General features: G+C 38.8%; 2 protein-coding genes and 1 pseudogene across 2 annotated transcripts; 1 reads left to right on the forward strand and 2 right to left on the reverse strand.

Annotated features, from left to right (window-relative positions):
- The first annotated feature begins 2,519 nt into the window (after nucleotides 1–2,519).
- On the forward strand, nucleotides 2,520–7,698 carry LOC141837536 (polygalacturonase-like). Its single transcript, XM_074724915.1, has 10 exons — nucleotides 2,520–2,750; nucleotides 5,745–5,876; nucleotides 5,951–6,073; nucleotides 6,163–6,312; nucleotides 6,431–6,454; nucleotides 6,541–6,748; nucleotides 6,828–6,909; nucleotides 7,031–7,139; nucleotides 7,226–7,339; nucleotides 7,465–7,698. The coding sequence occupies exons 1-10, from the start codon at nucleotides 2,520–2,522 to the stop codon at nucleotides 7,696–7,698; spliced, it is 1,407 nt and encodes a 468-aa protein (XP_074581016.1).
- A 379-nt stretch (nucleotides 7,699–8,077) lies between these two features.
- Nucleotides 8,078–10,803, reverse strand: LOC141836959 (protein phosphatase 1 regulatory inhibitor subunit PPP1R8 homolog). Its single transcript, XM_074724444.1, is given in 4 exon segments — nucleotides 8,078–9,182; nucleotides 9,807–10,167; nucleotides 10,170–10,440; nucleotides 10,726–10,803. Coding segments are annotated over 3 exon segments (1,233 nt in total). The 5' UTR covers nucleotides 10,255–10,440; nucleotides 10,726–10,803; the 3' UTR covers nucleotides 8,078–8,395.
- A 990-nt stretch (nucleotides 10,804–11,793) lies between these two features.
- Nucleotides 11,794–16,086, reverse strand: LOC141840749 (U-box domain-containing protein 9-like; annotated as a pseudogene).
- Nucleotides 16,087–16,295: the final 209 nt, after the last annotated feature.

Below are 16,295 nucleotides of genomic sequence, written 5' to 3' on the forward strand. Positions count from 1 at the left end.
ATTTAACCTGGCAAAGGTTTGATTCTTCCTTAATCTTTTTTCCTGCAAGAGAAGAAGCAGTGAAAAAAAAAAAAGAGTATATGTTCAGAAAAATATGATTTAGTTGTTGACCTTGATTTACTAACTAATGATTCCTCTCCAAATCTGTGTTTCATCATTGTAACTTACTGCATGAAGGAAAGCTGCCATAAGTCAAAGAACAGGAATCATCCCTTGACAAATGGAGATCATATTTCTTGTAAAGAGTAAATATTAATTGCTTGCAGGTTGTTTTTTTTCTCCCTTTGTTCAACCTTATTAATCAAGAAACCTGAACAATATATATATATATTTGCTTGTTGTTAAGGAGATCTTCATCAAATATTCTCTACTTTCAGAGGTGGATTTCGTTAGGATGAAAAGGTCAAGGCATTGTCTCTGGTGCAAGATTTTCCTGCAATACCTTTCCACTAGCTTGTTTCACTCGCATCAATTCCATAACTGTAATCCACTTTGCATAAATATACTCAATTATGCTGTGGAGCACACAGATCTCCATCATATCAAAAGCTTCTCAAAGTAGGGCAGTAACTATCAACTGAGAAGGACACTTCAATCAATGGGTAATCTTTTCTACCTTGAGTCACAAGTTTTCAGATTAACAGATCATCCATCAGAATTCAGAGATGATCTGACCTTGATTTATTAATTGTTCCTGCTTAAGAAAACAAGTGCAGCAGAATTTGAAAAGGCTTTTTTTTTTTGAGGTGATATGTAGCTTTTAAGAGGGAACAGGAAAAATGAAAAGGCTAAAAGCTTTCTTAAACAGGTAGGAAGCTTAAAAATCAAGGTAGCAGCAGAATTGAGCATTGAACTGAAACTGAATCCCCACTTCAATTAAAGCTTGAAATAAAGGCATTATGATTCTTGATTGTCGATGGCACAGGAAAATCACTTTGAATCGTTTCAATTGGATTTACTGTTACACTCTAGATCGATGAATGCATGAGCAAATTTAGTATGTCGGAGCTCAGTTGCAGCACATGATGCCTTGATGATTAAAGAGGCTGTTTAAAGCTGAACATTAAAGTTCATAGTGATCATGAAGTCAATGGCAGAATTTGAAAATCTCTTATCTTGTTGTGACCATGGAGAGTCTTGTGTTCAAAAGTTGAATCATTTCAATCTCAGTGGCACACTAAAAGCACCTCCAAAATTAACCTCACTTGCTGTATTCCATTTCATAATCTTACTACAAAAATCTTCAGATGTCATGAAAATTCAAACAAATACCTTGCAGTCAAATGGCCAGAATCACAGCAAATCATTCCCTGTTCTTTTCACTTTCTTTTTTTCCCCCTTCTCCTTCAGTTGTGTGTCAATTTCTACCAACTTGTCACTCGTGCATATGATTCACCAATCTTTACACCGACGCAATAAACTGCAGTATCTGAATTTGTTGGGTCAAAATGCCGACATGAAAAATCTGTCTTCATGGCAGAATGAGTAGATTTGGAGTAGCAGCTAAAGGCAGGAATCTGGGCAGCAGTGGCCATGGCATGGCCCCATGCAGCCAACAGCAAGAAAGCTTCCTTTTCAAGAAGAGATGATGATGCAGGAACCATAAGGTAAAAGCAAAGCTATGCAGTGTGTGTCAACTTTTTTTTTTTAATTTCTTTTCATCAAATTCTTCATCATCATCTTCTTCTTCTTCTTGCTGGTCTCTTTCATTCATTCATCCATCCATCAAACGCAGTTCAAGGGTCCCTGTCTGCTTGCCTATCCATTGTCTTCCTGTCCCTTGGAAAGTCCTGCCTTTTGCCTTGTCCAAGTGGTCCACTCTCACCTATATTTTACAGAAACATACATTATTGATTCAGTAATAATAATAACAAAAATAAAAGCTTATTAATTTGAGACTTTTGGTTTTTTAAAATTCAACCACATTGCATTCCTCATGGGCTTTTTATTCGGCCCAATCCGAACTTTTTGGACATGCTTGGAAGCAGCTGAAGAGATTGAACATCACAAAGAGACTACAGAAGTTCCATCTTCTCCACCAGAACTGGAGATGGCAATATTGTTAATTTGTTTACTGTACATGATTAAGTTGAAGCAATCACTTCAGAGGATGAAGACGAAGATGAAGATGAAGATGAAGATGAAGATGAAGATGAGAATGAAAATCCTTTCATTAACTTAGAAGATTTCAAGTCAGAGGAAGATCGAGAGAACTAGAGGTGGCAATACATGTATTAAGCTGAAGCAAAAAATCTATCTTATTTTCAAGAAACGGATGAAAAGTTTCACTTCCAGAGAATAATTGCAATAATTTTTTTTAAGTTGTTAATTAACACATTGTTTATACAAACATTATGCGATAAAAAAAGGTAATTTATACAAACAAATTGTTAGACGGATCCGGATCGATAAGGCACAAATCAGAAAAAAGACAATTATATCGGTCGGTAATGCATGACGTGTCGCCGCGCTTGAAGACGGCGCGAGGAGCTTCATCACGGCGGCGCGGCCGCCCTTGAATGGCGCGTGCGCCGGCGGCGATCCCCCCGAAGGTGATCTCCTCGAGAACAACACCCGTGTGCGGCGCCGGCGCCGCCTCGGCTTCCCATCCGCCGCCCCACACCTCCACTCTGCTGCTCCTGGCGAGTCACTCGATCGCCACCGCCGCCGACCCTCCGATGTCCGACCGATTCATCTCCCCAAACCAGCCCTCTGTTCCGAGTTCCGAGTTCCTTTTGGAATCGCCGCCGGTAAAAAACTAAGCTTGGAGCGATTCCAATGTGCAAGCAGAGTCATCGGATAGGAACTCGAACGGAAATCCAAGAACGGAGATAAATGCGAAGCTAGATTCGGTTCTTGGATCGCGTGGCGGCGGCACCGTGAGAGCTAATTATTAAGTAAACCTTGGCGTCGGTATGATTTAATTCGGAAGGTCAGTATGAAGTCAAGATCCATCTCACGACTTAGGCATGATTCCAAGGCTGACTGACTTAGTCTCGCGTCTCAGTTCAGCAACTCTGACTTAGTACTCATCTAAATTGGGCCAACAGCTCCGAATTGGGGTGTGGCTCAGGTCGGGGTGAAATACTCGACTCGACAATCCTAGCTCAGTATTCCGCTCAACTCGAACTCACTAGTCTGACTTGGGAGGCAACTCGAGTCGTGGCCAAATACCCGACTCGACATTCGGCTCAGCTCAGGATCTCACACTCGATCTCCCTCAAAGCTTAACTCCGGTTTGACACCCGACTCCAAGTTCCGACTCTAGGCTATTCCCCCAAAGTCTACTCTACCGAGTCTTCTTCCAGTCGTATCCCGTCTCAGACTCAGTCGACCTTGGCTTGGGCTCCCTTTGCTGACAATGCTCCGCCCTCTCAGTCCCATATATCCTCAACCAATTTCGCTCTGATCAATTCCTCATTTAGCTAGGCAGACCACTGCTAGAATGACACAAACAATCAATATGGGACATCGTGGATAACTTATCACCCTATTAATGTGGCATGATGGCGCAGTTTGATGTCGTATCGATATAAATGATAAGACTTTTTGCTACTGTGACAGTGATGAGATGTTCTCCTTACCTAGATGGGACGTCTCCTCTGATAAAATCTCCACTCGAGGATATTCTCCTTAATAGAGATAAAATAGATTTCTATTATTCTCTGACATGAATCTATATATCTCCCCTCCATCTCATGGAGATAGGTATCCACGTAGATTCACTTACACTCCTTTTCCTTTTCTGATGAACAAGTTGACTTGAGTGTCAATGTAGTTGAGCCAGGACAACCCTGGTCTCCGTTCTCACCCTCTTGCTATCTTAGCGTGCCTCAGAATCCTCCAGCATCTTCCTTCTCTGTCCGTGGGTACTACCTTGATCGTCCGCTTCCAAGCCAAGTGGTCGACGACTCGTCCAGAAGACATCTCAACGGGAACACTAGGGGTAGAGGTTGAAGTCGACCTCCGCAATGCATAGATAAGCATCTTCGTTACGTAATAATTTGTTTGCAGTCCTCGCTAAATCCATTCATCTTCTAAAACATTCATGAATTCTGAAAAAAATAGACAAAAAATAGACATCAAAAGCAATAGCAATACGATACATCCTAACCCTCAGCAGCTCTACATAGTCAGCCTTATGATTATTTGTAAAGAGGTAAATCGAGAAACTGCAGTTGACTACTATGGAAAAGAGTATTTTTTTTCAACTTCATCGAGATTTGATTCTTACCTATTATAATAATATTTACTGCGTAATAATCAATTCAACTAAGCCCCGGGACTACCAATATAGACGTAATCCTACTTACCTGTTGCTATATATTCTTGTTTGAGAGAGCAATAACCAATTGGTTTGTTTCCTTTCTCTAATAATTAAATCAATCATAAAGTAATCGAATGTTGCATTGGAAATGAGTTCTAACTTAATCTATGAATAAAATTAAAATTTTCTCCAAAAAGGAATTCATTAGTCATATATTCTTTGAAATTATTGAAAATTTAAAAAAGTATAAAAGTAAGTCTTTAGCATAATGAAAATTACTTTCTTCCTCCTCATTTTTCATTTTCTTTCTCTTTCCACATTCATCAAGGAATGGTCTAATTTTAATGACGACAAAATCTTTTACTTTTTACTAATTATATATTCTTGTTGCTCTATTTAATTATGTTAAATACGAATTGGATAGGTAAAGTTTCCACAATCCCAGAATATTATTAAATTTAATTCTTGAAAAAAATCTCCAATAAATATTAGGGTGCAAATATGAAGAGAATTAGTTTGCATCGATTAGGAAACCACATCTGAGGAAACTATTTTGTAATAATGTAATTAATTCTACAAATGCAAGTTAAATGTTTAATAAGAAAAACAAAGGAATATTCTGCTGAAAAATATTTTTACTTCCCACTTTATCTCCCAATAATAAACTCTAGAAACTGAAATGAATTATGCAAATAAGCATTCCAAATCCATCTTCATTTTTTTATTTGCCATATATTTATAGTTTTGTTGTCATTTACACACTACCTTCAAATTTAAAATTCAAACGCTTAAAATTATCGGCGGCTAAAAGCTGATTTTCTTGTATGTTAATATCATTAGAGTGTTAATATATATCTTGATATAGTCAAGATTTTAACAGGAATTCTAAATTTACAAAACTCCTAAAATAGATCATCATTTCCTAAAAATATTCTCTCATTTATTTCTCACAATATATGCCATCTTAAAATTTCGAGTGCAGTGTACGTATATATAGACGACAACAAATTAAAACTATAATTAAATATTTTTGGCAGATAAAAAATGAAAGATGGATTTAGAATGCATATTTGCACAATTCATTAATTTCAGTTCTAGAATTTATTGTTGGTAGATAAAGTTGGCAGTAAAAATATTTTTCAGCAGAATTTCCCTTTTTATTTTTTTTCTAATTATTACACATTTATTTAACTTTTTGGAGAATTAATTAATTACATGATTACAATCAAGTCAATGCTCTTCATATATGCACCGTATGTAATTAATCTTCCACTAATCTTCATACATGTTCACTCAGATTATTTAACCCCACTATAAGTCACACCACAATCACGTTGATTATCGATAATCCAGAGCACTCACCATGATCAATCAAGTAATCAACTATCTAATAAATTCCATTTTTTTTTTTCTTTTTGATAATTATTATCGCTATCATATTTGACATTTCCTTTCTGCATGTCATGGCTGTGCTCAGAGACGTCCACGTACTTCTACTGCTCTTCTTCTTCTTCTTCTTCTCGCTTCATTTGTTGCTGGAACTCTGTCAGCAACGTACAGCGTGATCGACTATGGAGCCAAAGGAGATGGCATCACCAATGATACTCAAGTATTATTATTATTATTATTATTAATTGTTATTTATTTAACTATATTTTGCACCTTAATGTATCGTCTTCACAGGCATTTCAGAATGCATGGAGTGCAGTGTGTTTCAACAGCACAGAACCATCGATCATGCTCGTTCCTGCAGGGAAAGTGTATCTGTTGGGACTTGCTAAATTCCGAGGGCCGTGTAAATATTACGTTAGGGTTCAGGCACGTCGGTCATATCGCATAGCCATCACTATATATGTTAATTTTCATGTGTTTTTTTAAATATATATTTTTTCCAGGTTGATGGAAATCTTAAACGGGTTGATGAAGTGTGGCCGCCTCACGAGAATAACTGGTTACTGTTCATTCAGATCGACGGCATAACGGTCGCCGGCGCCGGCCAAATCGACGGCCAAGGGGCCTCCTGGTGGGCATGCAAAGAGGCAAAGGCACGTATAGAGAGCTAGCTATAGCTAGATAGATATCTAACATATACATATATATCCAAAAAAAATTTCTGTATTTTCTGATAATTCTCACCTTGCGATCGAATTTCTTCCCTTGCAGACATGCCCATTTCTCGCTGCTAATGTAAGTTGATAAACGATTGCTTGTATTTCCTGCTGCTGCTGCTGCTGCTGCAATATGATGATGATGATGATGATGCGTGCGTGCAGTCTCTTGTGTTGCTGGGCGTCACGAGGGCGCAGGTTTTCGGGCTGAGCTTCATCAACAGCGCCATGATGCACGTCGCCGTCGGGGAGAGCGCCGGCGTCAGGATCTCAAATCTGAACATCACCGCCCCCGCCGAGAGCCCCAACACCGACGGCATCCACGTCGAGCGGAGCCGCCACGTCATCATCACCGACTGCCAGATCAGCACCGGTATTCGATCAATTAATCCGATCCTCTGAGTTACGTACGTCAGTCGATCTAGCTAGCTAACACGCGCATGCATGTGCAGGCGATGACTGCATATCTGTAAGCAGTGGCGCTCTGGATGTGAACATCAGCCGCATAAGATGCGGTCCTGGCCATGGATTAAGGTTAATTAATTATTTATATATATATATAAATCCTTAATTTATCTGTTAAAAAAAAGCATAAAAGATCATAAACTTGAAATTAAATGGTAATATAATCATATATATCTAATTAATTAATTAGCATTGGAAGCCTGGGGATAGAAAAAAGCTATGCAACAGCAGAAGGCATCCATGTCTCCAACTCCACCATCTTCCAGACTGACAATGGAGTCAGGATCAAGACGTGGCAGGCAAGCTTTTAATTTAATCTCTCTTCGCGATCTTATTTATATATCATGCATGGTGTTCTCTTAATTAATTAATTGTTTGTTTGTAGGGGGGATCTGGCTTTGCGAGGGACATATCGTTCACAAATATCAACTTTAGGGACGTGAAGAACCCCATAATAATAGATCAGTTCTACTGCCCTCGCGGTGGCTGCCAGAATGATGTAACTGCACCGGTCGATCGGTTTAATATATATATTAATTTCTGCTCTAGCTTATAACTAATTAATTCTTTTTTTTTGGTTCCTTAATTCTTGGATTCGATCGATGCGTCATCGAACGAATTAAGACGTCGGCTGTTCAAGTGAGCGGCGTGAAGTTCGTCGGAGTGAAAGGGTCGTCGACGAGTGACATGGCGATCAGCCTGGAGTGCAGCCAGATCAGTGGTTGCCACGACGTGACCATGGAGGACGTTGACATATGGCATGCAGGGCCGGGGGAGCAAGCTCAGGCTTTCTGTTTCAATGCGCATGGAACTAAAGCAAAAGTGGTCAAGCCTGACGTTCCCTGCTTGAGTTTTTGAAGCTTGTTGGCTTTTATTTGTCCACTACTGCAATTCACTGTACCTCTTAATTTCCCCTTTATCTTAAAATAAAATAAAATTGATTCCAATGAATGCAAGCAATATCTTAGATGCAGACTTCCAAATCAAAAAGTTCTCAAAGTTCAAACTTAATATAAACACCTACCATCAACAGAAATTAAGTTGTACAATGTTGTGTGACTAACAATAGTCTTCATCAAATTGATAAACATAACTATATCCGACAGTATCTCTGACGCTCTTACCTTAAGTTAACATCACCGAGTTCGATAATATGGACAAAAGGTAAGAGAAGCAAAAGACTACTGAGCTCAAGAACAGAAAAAAAAAACAAGTCTTGAGACATTGTGGATAATCGTTGAAGGCCAAGTAACAAAAAATAGACATTCAGAAATGGCTAAAAGTAATGTACCAGTATGTATATACTGCAATTCACACATTGTGCCTCCTAGAATCCAAGAACATTCAATCAGACACCCATGTCATCACAAAATAGAAGAGCACTATCATACATCTGGAACAACGCTTCTTTGTCAAATGTAGGCAAGAAGATACTTCTCGAACCTCTCCCAAAGCTTCCAAGCCATTCAACTCCTGGGATTCTCTGACGAAAAACTGAACATCAGGATCCCACAGACAAAGGTTCTGTCATCGAGCATGACTACATCATAAAGCATCAACCAAAGAGATCATCACTATCGTCTGCTGCTGAGCTTCCATTTTCTTTTTCATCAGCAGAAGTAAGAGGTTTTTCCTTTAGATCTTTTGTTGAGCCTGCCTGTTCATCTGAATTGTATGCCCATGAAGAACCCACCTTAGCAGAAACAGCATCACCATATAGATCATCATAAATTCCAGGTTTAGGAGTGCTTTTGACTTTGTTAAAAACCTGCTGCAGCTTATCCGTGACACCTTTGGGAGAGGTTCCTTCTTCCTTCTGAGTTATTTGCTCCTTGCCTTTTGGTATAACAGTAACTTGTACAAGGGATTCATACTTACCAACAAGACTACCCTCTTTTACCCCAATAGGGCCTGGCTCAGTTTCCACATCAGCACCATCAGATATCCCAACTACCTCAACCAGCTTTCCTCCAACCTGATCTTTAAATGATACTCTAATTTTCTTCCTTCTTTTGGAAGGATTGACACTTGAAACACCCTCTGAATGTCTCTTTGACTTGGAGGGCGAATCCGATTTACTAATGCCATAACGGTTTAATATTGTATTGTACGCCACAACAGCATCCTCATCTGAAGGATCTGGAGGAGAAGGTAGATCAACGCCTGCTGGGAGTGCAGGAGTAGGAAACAAAGCAGCTGTGTTCTTTCTCAATATATAACTTCTTGTTGATGCAGCAAACCGTAGAGATTGGCCAACTTCAAGTTCAACAGGATTGTCCTTGGTCAGTCTCTCATTTGCAACAAATGTACCATGTACTGACCCTAAATCAATAACATATATGCTGAATGGTCAAAGTAGAAATCTCATTAGTCCCAGCAAGGATAAGAAAGAAAAGTAGAATTCAAAACAAGTAAATAATAAAACAGTTCGTATTAGAACACTGAATGCAGACTACACTAAATTTTTTAGAATGATTTGTTTGCTTGGAAGAAATAACGGATGAAAGAAATGAAAGACTAAAAAGGAGAGGAAAATTTACTTTCCACTTTTACTAGGAGAGAACTGAGGAATTGGAGATGATTTTATTTCTGTCCAGAGTCCTTTTGTTTCTGCCAAGTTTTAGGGGAATGAAACATTGTCTCACCAGTCAATTTTGTTTGGTGATTGACGATTTGAGTAGGCAATAGTTGATCATTTTTTTTTTTTTCAAGTTTCTCCATTTTCTTCCATCCATAATTTTATCCAAGTAAACGGACATGCTGGAATTTTAACCCGGCTCCTTTCTTTCTTTTCCACATAAAGCCATAAAGCTAAACTACTTCGTTTCCCCTAACCCCTCTTTTCCTAGTAGACAGCATAAATGAAACAACTATTGCCTACTCAAATGCTTTTAACTGATTTTAAGCCACTGATCAACAATGCTTAAGAAGCAAAACCAACAATTTAAAATTACTATATATCGAACCTTCCATTTCTGTGAGGAACAACTGCAGCATGCTGGCGAGACACTGATTGATGATCCAGCACAAAATCACATGTTGGTATCTGCCTGCCAAATATATGCTTCCTTTTCTCTAAATTAATCTGATCAATGACTTCACCATCCTTAATAACATCAAGAAAATAAACTCCAGGACGGGGCTCTATTGCCCAATCAGGAGGCTGCCAAGAAGATTGCCCCCCACCAATCTGGGTGGGATGTGGAACTATATTTGCTGCTTCAAATCCTGCAGGCTTCGTAGCAACTTGATGCTGATGCTGAATATGATTTAGGCTCGAATTTTCTGGAAGGGCTGAATCAGAGAATGGGACGCTTGAGGAGCCGAAACATTTTTTGCTGCTGAACTTGAATTCACGGAAAAAGGCTCCAATGACTGTGCCTTCTTGAACCTATCAAGACCACCTCTATACATTTTCCTGTCCTTTTTTATTAACCTTTTCTGACTTCGTCAACATGCAGTCCCCAAACATACATCTTTTATACAGCAATGAGAGGTAAATCCCTTGAATTTATAACAACTCTGCAGAATTTTCTTCTCAAAAGAAGACAAGGATAGGCCGTTTCACAACCAATCCACAATGCTTACATCCTTGATAAGCTGCTCCGTGAAGGGGAATAAGAACAATTAGACAAAACAAAAAGCTAAACCATACAAAGTACATCATTCAGTTGACAAAAAATAGGAAAAGTTCGTGTTTCGAGCCACAATCCATCAAGGAATAAAAAAAAACAGAATCTTGTAATTACGATGGATCGGGTGATCGAAGTGATAGAAAAACAAAATTGAAGAAAATGGGAGTTCTTTTGACGGAAATCGTAAGTTGAAAGAGAGGAAACCCAGCCTACGAGAACAAAAGTAACGAAAATCATGGAAGAAGGTTACCTCGGCAAGATCGGGAGATATTTGGCGATTAGGGTTTCTCCGGGAAGCAGCCGAACGGCAGAGGAGAGGGGAGATGGGAGCAAATCCGCAAATGGAATATACGGGCTTAATAAACAACATATGATAAAAGAGGATATCTACTCCCAACTTTACCCGCAAATCACCACTGATTGCAGATCTCCCTTAATTCTGGGCCCGTTTCTTCAACGAGATTCCCAGCCACATGTAATCGATGGTGAGAATCTGGGTAAGGCATTTGTTTTCTCCGTTTCGCCCCTAATCTAAAACTTGATAGCATTTAAAATCTAAAATCTAAGAAAAATCATTAAGTACAACGGTAGGACATCTGAATCGATCCCCAGCTACGGCGTATTTGTAGGAATTTTCCTCCAAATAGGGAAACGCAATAATACTCTGGCCGCCTGCGTTTATTTACCCTGGTGATCAATTGTAATTTTTTATCATTTTTTTTTATTTTATTGCCGAGAAAATACTTTAAGGTGATAAACTATATCTTTTTTTATTTACTTTTTTATAGATAATTATAGGATCGATCGTGTTGAGATGACAAATTCTCATCTTTTGTAAAAAAATATCTAAATTATTTAAAAAATAAAAATATAGATTTTTTTTTCATTTAATCGTTAATCCATCAAATATTATTAATTCATCTAACGAAAGAATGATATAATGAGTTGAATGAACAAATTTCCCATCGGGGCATGATTCAGTTGGTTACTGCAAAACAGACTTGTTGAAGTGGACGATTGACCAAGGGTCAAATTTCAACGAAACTGAGATAAACGTCTTCTTTCGTAATGGTCAACTGCAAATTCTCGATTTATCTCCTCATAAATGGTTGTAGAACGACTATATGAGACCGTTGAAGTGGCATAATTCTACCTTTGCTGAAGTAGAATGAACAAACTTTATCAATAGTTGGAGAAACATTTTGAGGGAAGACTAATGATCTACCTTATCGAACAAAATCTGAGCACAAATTGATAAACAAAGTGAATTAGATCGAACTTAATCGTAATCCAGTGAGTTTTTTTGGACATTCAAACCTTAAAATCGTAGCACACCACTTTAGCAAGTTGGCTAAAAGTCGGTGTCAACATGTACAGAGAAAATGGGGAAATGAAAAGAAGAGAAGAAACACAGAACACACAATTATCTTACACTCAGATTCTGAGAAATCCTACACTTCTAATCTAAACCTATTCACTGAGTACAGGAAGAAGTCATTTGAGGTTAGTGGCATCCTTTGGAGTGAAGTTTGGTGACGCTGAGTTCCTTGTCTCGTCTAGCCATATCCTCCATTATTCGCTTTGCCGTTGCTGCAGCCTTGACCGGTCCATCAACCCGAGTCGCAATGTCGTAAACTAGAATCTCTAGCTCCTTTGACACAACTCTCTTCTTCTTGGAGTCATCCCTGAGAAGATTTAGAAGATCATGAGCCCTCTCGCGGGCTTTCTTTGTGCCCTCCGCTGTCAACAACAAGAGACCCGGAATGGGACCTTCTTTGAGGATGAGTTCCCTGCATTTCTCCCGGCAATTGCTGCACAAAGAAAGCAACACTCCCACAGCATGCTCTGCACTGAGCAATGAACCTTCTTCGATGGTCTCTATCAGTGTCAAAATGCCTCCACCAAAGTCGGAGATCAAGTTCCTTCCTTCTTCCGACCGGGCTAAGATTTCCAAGAGACTGGTGGTTTTTTCGGCTAACTTTGAGTATTTCTTGCAGTCATTTAAGAGGGCAAAGAGTGGTTTAACTGCTTCTGATGGTAGTGTAAAGTTGGTGCTATCTTCACAAGAAGAAAGATTGTAGAGGGCAGTGACGGCATCGACCCTTCCTTGAATACTTCCTGCAGTTAGAATTTGAACAAGAAGAGGAACTGCTCCAGAGGTGGCAATGGTTGGTCTATTAGGGGTAGACGCAGAGAGTGTCAAGACTGCTGCAGTAGCCAACTCTCTTAGGTTGTTCTTCCCGGTTTGGAGGAGCTCCACCAGATGGGGCACAGCACCGCTCTTCACGATCTTATCCTTATTTCTGAGGGAAAAGAATACTCTTAGTAAAGAACAGCATTCTGACAAAAAAATCCATAACGGAACTCTAGATAATGATGATTGTAATTCAAACTTAAATATTTGTCAACACCAGTAACATCCATCAGTTAGCAGGGTTTATCAGTAGCAACTAAGCGAATATTGCAGGAAAAGGATAACAGAGATGAATATGATAAAATCTTCCTAAAAAAAGAGGTCCCCATGGAGGCAAATTCTCATTATAAATATATTGAAAATCACTATATCTTAGTTAAGCTTCCTTCTGTCACAATAATGCTTTTTTGAAATCATATAGCAAAAATGTCCGCATCAAATAAATTCTTCAAATAGAAATTCAGAAAGACAGTAAGAGACATTATACTTAACGATGACAAACATTCCTCTGACCTAAAAGATAATATTTAACTACAGATGTATCTGATAACATGGTGCCAATGTATGTAGATCATGTGTATGAAAAAATTAGTTCGACAACAATTTGTTTATGCTGATGGTAATGAAATTCATGCAAAAAACAGTAATTATGTTACAACTTAGGTGGGAAATTGACAAGCAAAATCAGCAGTAGAATTTACAGAAATCAAAACATCGAATTCTGATCAATAATTGATTATTCTTGTGTAAAACAACTCATTTAAAATACCAAATCTGTCTAAAACAAGGTTGAAATTGAAATTTTCTACAAGCATCATTCACTCAAACACTTATGCCTATCGCATGTGCGCCATAGCCTTCGAACCGATAAGACAGTTTCTCATGTCTTACTACATCAACAACAAAAGGAAATTAGCTCTCTTGTTGTGATCTTGAAAAATAAGGAGCTAATTCGCTAAAAATATCAATCAGAGAGCGAAATACAACAACTCTAAACATTTTAACCATTCTTAAACTGTCCCATAAGGCTTCATTATTTTCCCACATGAAATAAACTGTACAGAAAAATAAGCACATCAATTGTGAATATTGCTACACTCCAAAGAGAATTTAGCCATTTAGGTATTGTAAATGGAATGTTGATGATGCAATTCACAAGCAGACTTGACATAGAAGTTCTTCAAAAATTTTCTAATAGTTGTTTAAGGTTAAACCTGCCTGATAAAGACATCACGGAAGATTGTACAAATAAGTTCATGTTCAAAATTTTGAATATTTGCATAATAATTGTTCGACTTTATTCATCCAAGATAAGTAATTACCCTAGTCAGCACACTCAAATTTCAACTATCATTTTTGGAACACCATTAGTGTGCAAACTAAACCGATATCACTGATATCTTTCAGCAAATAACATAATGTAACTTATCCAAATTCTATTTATGTCAGAAAGCATGCTGGTTTGGAATTGAAGTTCTCAACAAATACATCTAAGTGTTAGTTTATTTTTAACATGAATTTACTGCAATCAGATGAATTAGAAGTCTCACCAGTAGAGACACAAGAAACACCATTTAGAAGTTCAGCATTGAATAACCAAGCCTCCCATTATGTTTTAAACAAAAAATTCAATATGTTTATAATATCAATATTGATTCTTGCTTATTGTTTATACATGCATCTCCGCACAAAAAAAAACTAAACCATCTGGCTCTCACTTAGGGTTCAAGTTCAGAGGAGGTAGCTACAATAAGCACCAGAAAAGATTCAAAAATATAGGTTTAGAGGCATGATAATGGGGATCTGCAAGACATGCTATTGCATTAGGGTCAAACAACAACGCATACAAAACTAAGCTAAAATGCTTCACATAAACAGAATTTAACAATTCCAAATATAAATGTCAGGAAGCACATTGTTTCTCTAATATCTTATGTGAGATGATATTCTATTATGTCCTTTGAAGCTCATAGGTAAGACATATCAAATAGGTAGTATAACAATTAAACTTACTAAACTTATTAGCAAAACCGATAGTATGACAATTAAGTTCAATCTTATAGTGAGTGAAAAGGTCAAAGAACAAGATATAAAAACTGATTCCAAAACCAAAACAATTCAAAAGCATAAGATGATTGTTTAAGAAAAAAGAATCAGAACGTTCTCAGACTTGATACACAGCATCCTATAGAAAGCACTAGAGTCCATTATTTAACCGAACTTTCAGTTCAATACAATCTCCCAGAAAGCCAAATTTGACCAAGGTTTAATGTCACACTTAAAAGCCAAATCTAGGGGGGGGGGGGGGGGGGGGGGGAAATGTTATGTCACCAGAGCATAGGCCTCTTGATCTGAAATGTCACTAATTATCAAAGTCACATTGTCAGGAATGCTTGTGGCAACATGACATGGCCAGACAGTATGCATCAGCTCTTATGGACGCAATGTTATAACACTTCTGAGCTTCAAGAAGATCATTTTTTGCATGTTATATTGATAATTCCAAAAGAACAGGAGTATATGGACTGTAAAAAATCAACGGATAAGCACAAATAAGTGCGCACAGGTGTGTTGATGTGATAGAAGGCAAGTCTACAATGAAGGGATTTGGATCTAGACAAGATAAACTACCGTCCTTAAATGCAATTTATCATCAAATCTATTTCCTGTAAGAAAAAAAAATTGAATAAATTTTCAGATTAAAACTTAAACAAAGTTAGATTCAGTTGCATCCGTTCCTACACTGATTTCAAACTGATCAGCAAGTCATATTTTCAGCTTTTTGATCAACTCCAAACATCAAAGTCAACATTCCTGAGTAGATAAACTGATCATCGAAATTCAAGTGGTCATCTTGTCAGCCAATAAGCTAGATCCGACACCAATCGGTTTAGGGCGAACAACCACAGATTGACGAACTCACCCCTCGTTGCGGACGGCGAGGTTGAGCAGCGCGAGCAGAGCAGCCTCCTGGGCATCATGGTCCGGGGAAGGGAGCATGGCGATGAGCGGCTGCACCACGGACGCCACGGCGAAGCTGGAGCGGGACTTAGCCGACGCCCTCGCGAACTTGCGCACCTCCCGCGCGGCCTGAACCCGCGCCGACAGGTCGGCGGCGGAGAGCCTCCGGGCGAGGTCCTGCACCAGAGCCTGCTTCGTGAAGTCCCCCGGCGGCGCTGCTCCTCAGCAGCGGGGGTCGCGCTGCAGATCGAGCTACTGGTACTCGGATCTGGGTTGGGGCCGGGGCTAGGGTTAGGGTTCTGGCACATCGCTTCTTCCACCGCTCTTGTCTCCTCCTCCGGCGAATCTATGCTTGTCGAATTGCGATTGATTGTTCGCGGGAGGGATGCGAGAGCGCGAGGGCTGAAGAGAAAGCAAAGTGCGCGGAACGGAGATGCGGTTACATTTGGCGGCGCCGCCGCTTCATGTTCGGTAATTTTACATGTAACCGCAGATCGCCGTGATGAATTTAGACAAAATGGAAATTTTCATTTTACCTTCCAAATTTACAATATTCTTCACAACACCCCTCAGAATTGAAAATTTACATGTTGCCATGTGAGGTTTCTGTCTTTTTCAAAAATGTCCTAAGACTTTGATATTATCAAAAAATATATATATTAAAT

The sequence above is a fragment of the Curcuma longa genome, chromosome 11, assembly GCF_044706935.1.
Source record: "Curcuma longa cultivar G26 ecotype Majalengka, Jawa Barat chromosome 11, ITB_CL_G26_1.1, whole genome shotgun sequence".
In the NCBI taxonomy this organism is placed as follows: domain Eukaryota; kingdom Viridiplantae; phylum Streptophyta; class Magnoliopsida; order Zingiberales; family Zingiberaceae; genus Curcuma; species Curcuma longa.

Excerpts from the sequence above, each read along its gene's own strand:
- LOC141837536 (XM_074724915.1), top strand. The coding sequence starts at position 2,520 with ATGGCGCGTGCGCCGGCGGCGATCCCCCCGAAGGTGATCTCCTCGAGA. Across the intron at positions 5,877-5,950 it reads GCATCACCAATGATACTCAA|GCATTTCAGAATGCATGGAG; the intron begins GTATTATTATTA and ends TCGTCTTCACAG. Across the intron at positions 6,313-6,430 it reads GGGCATGCAAAGAGGCAAAG|ACATGCCCATTTCTCGCTGC; the intron begins GCACGTATAGAG and ends CTTCCCTTGCAG.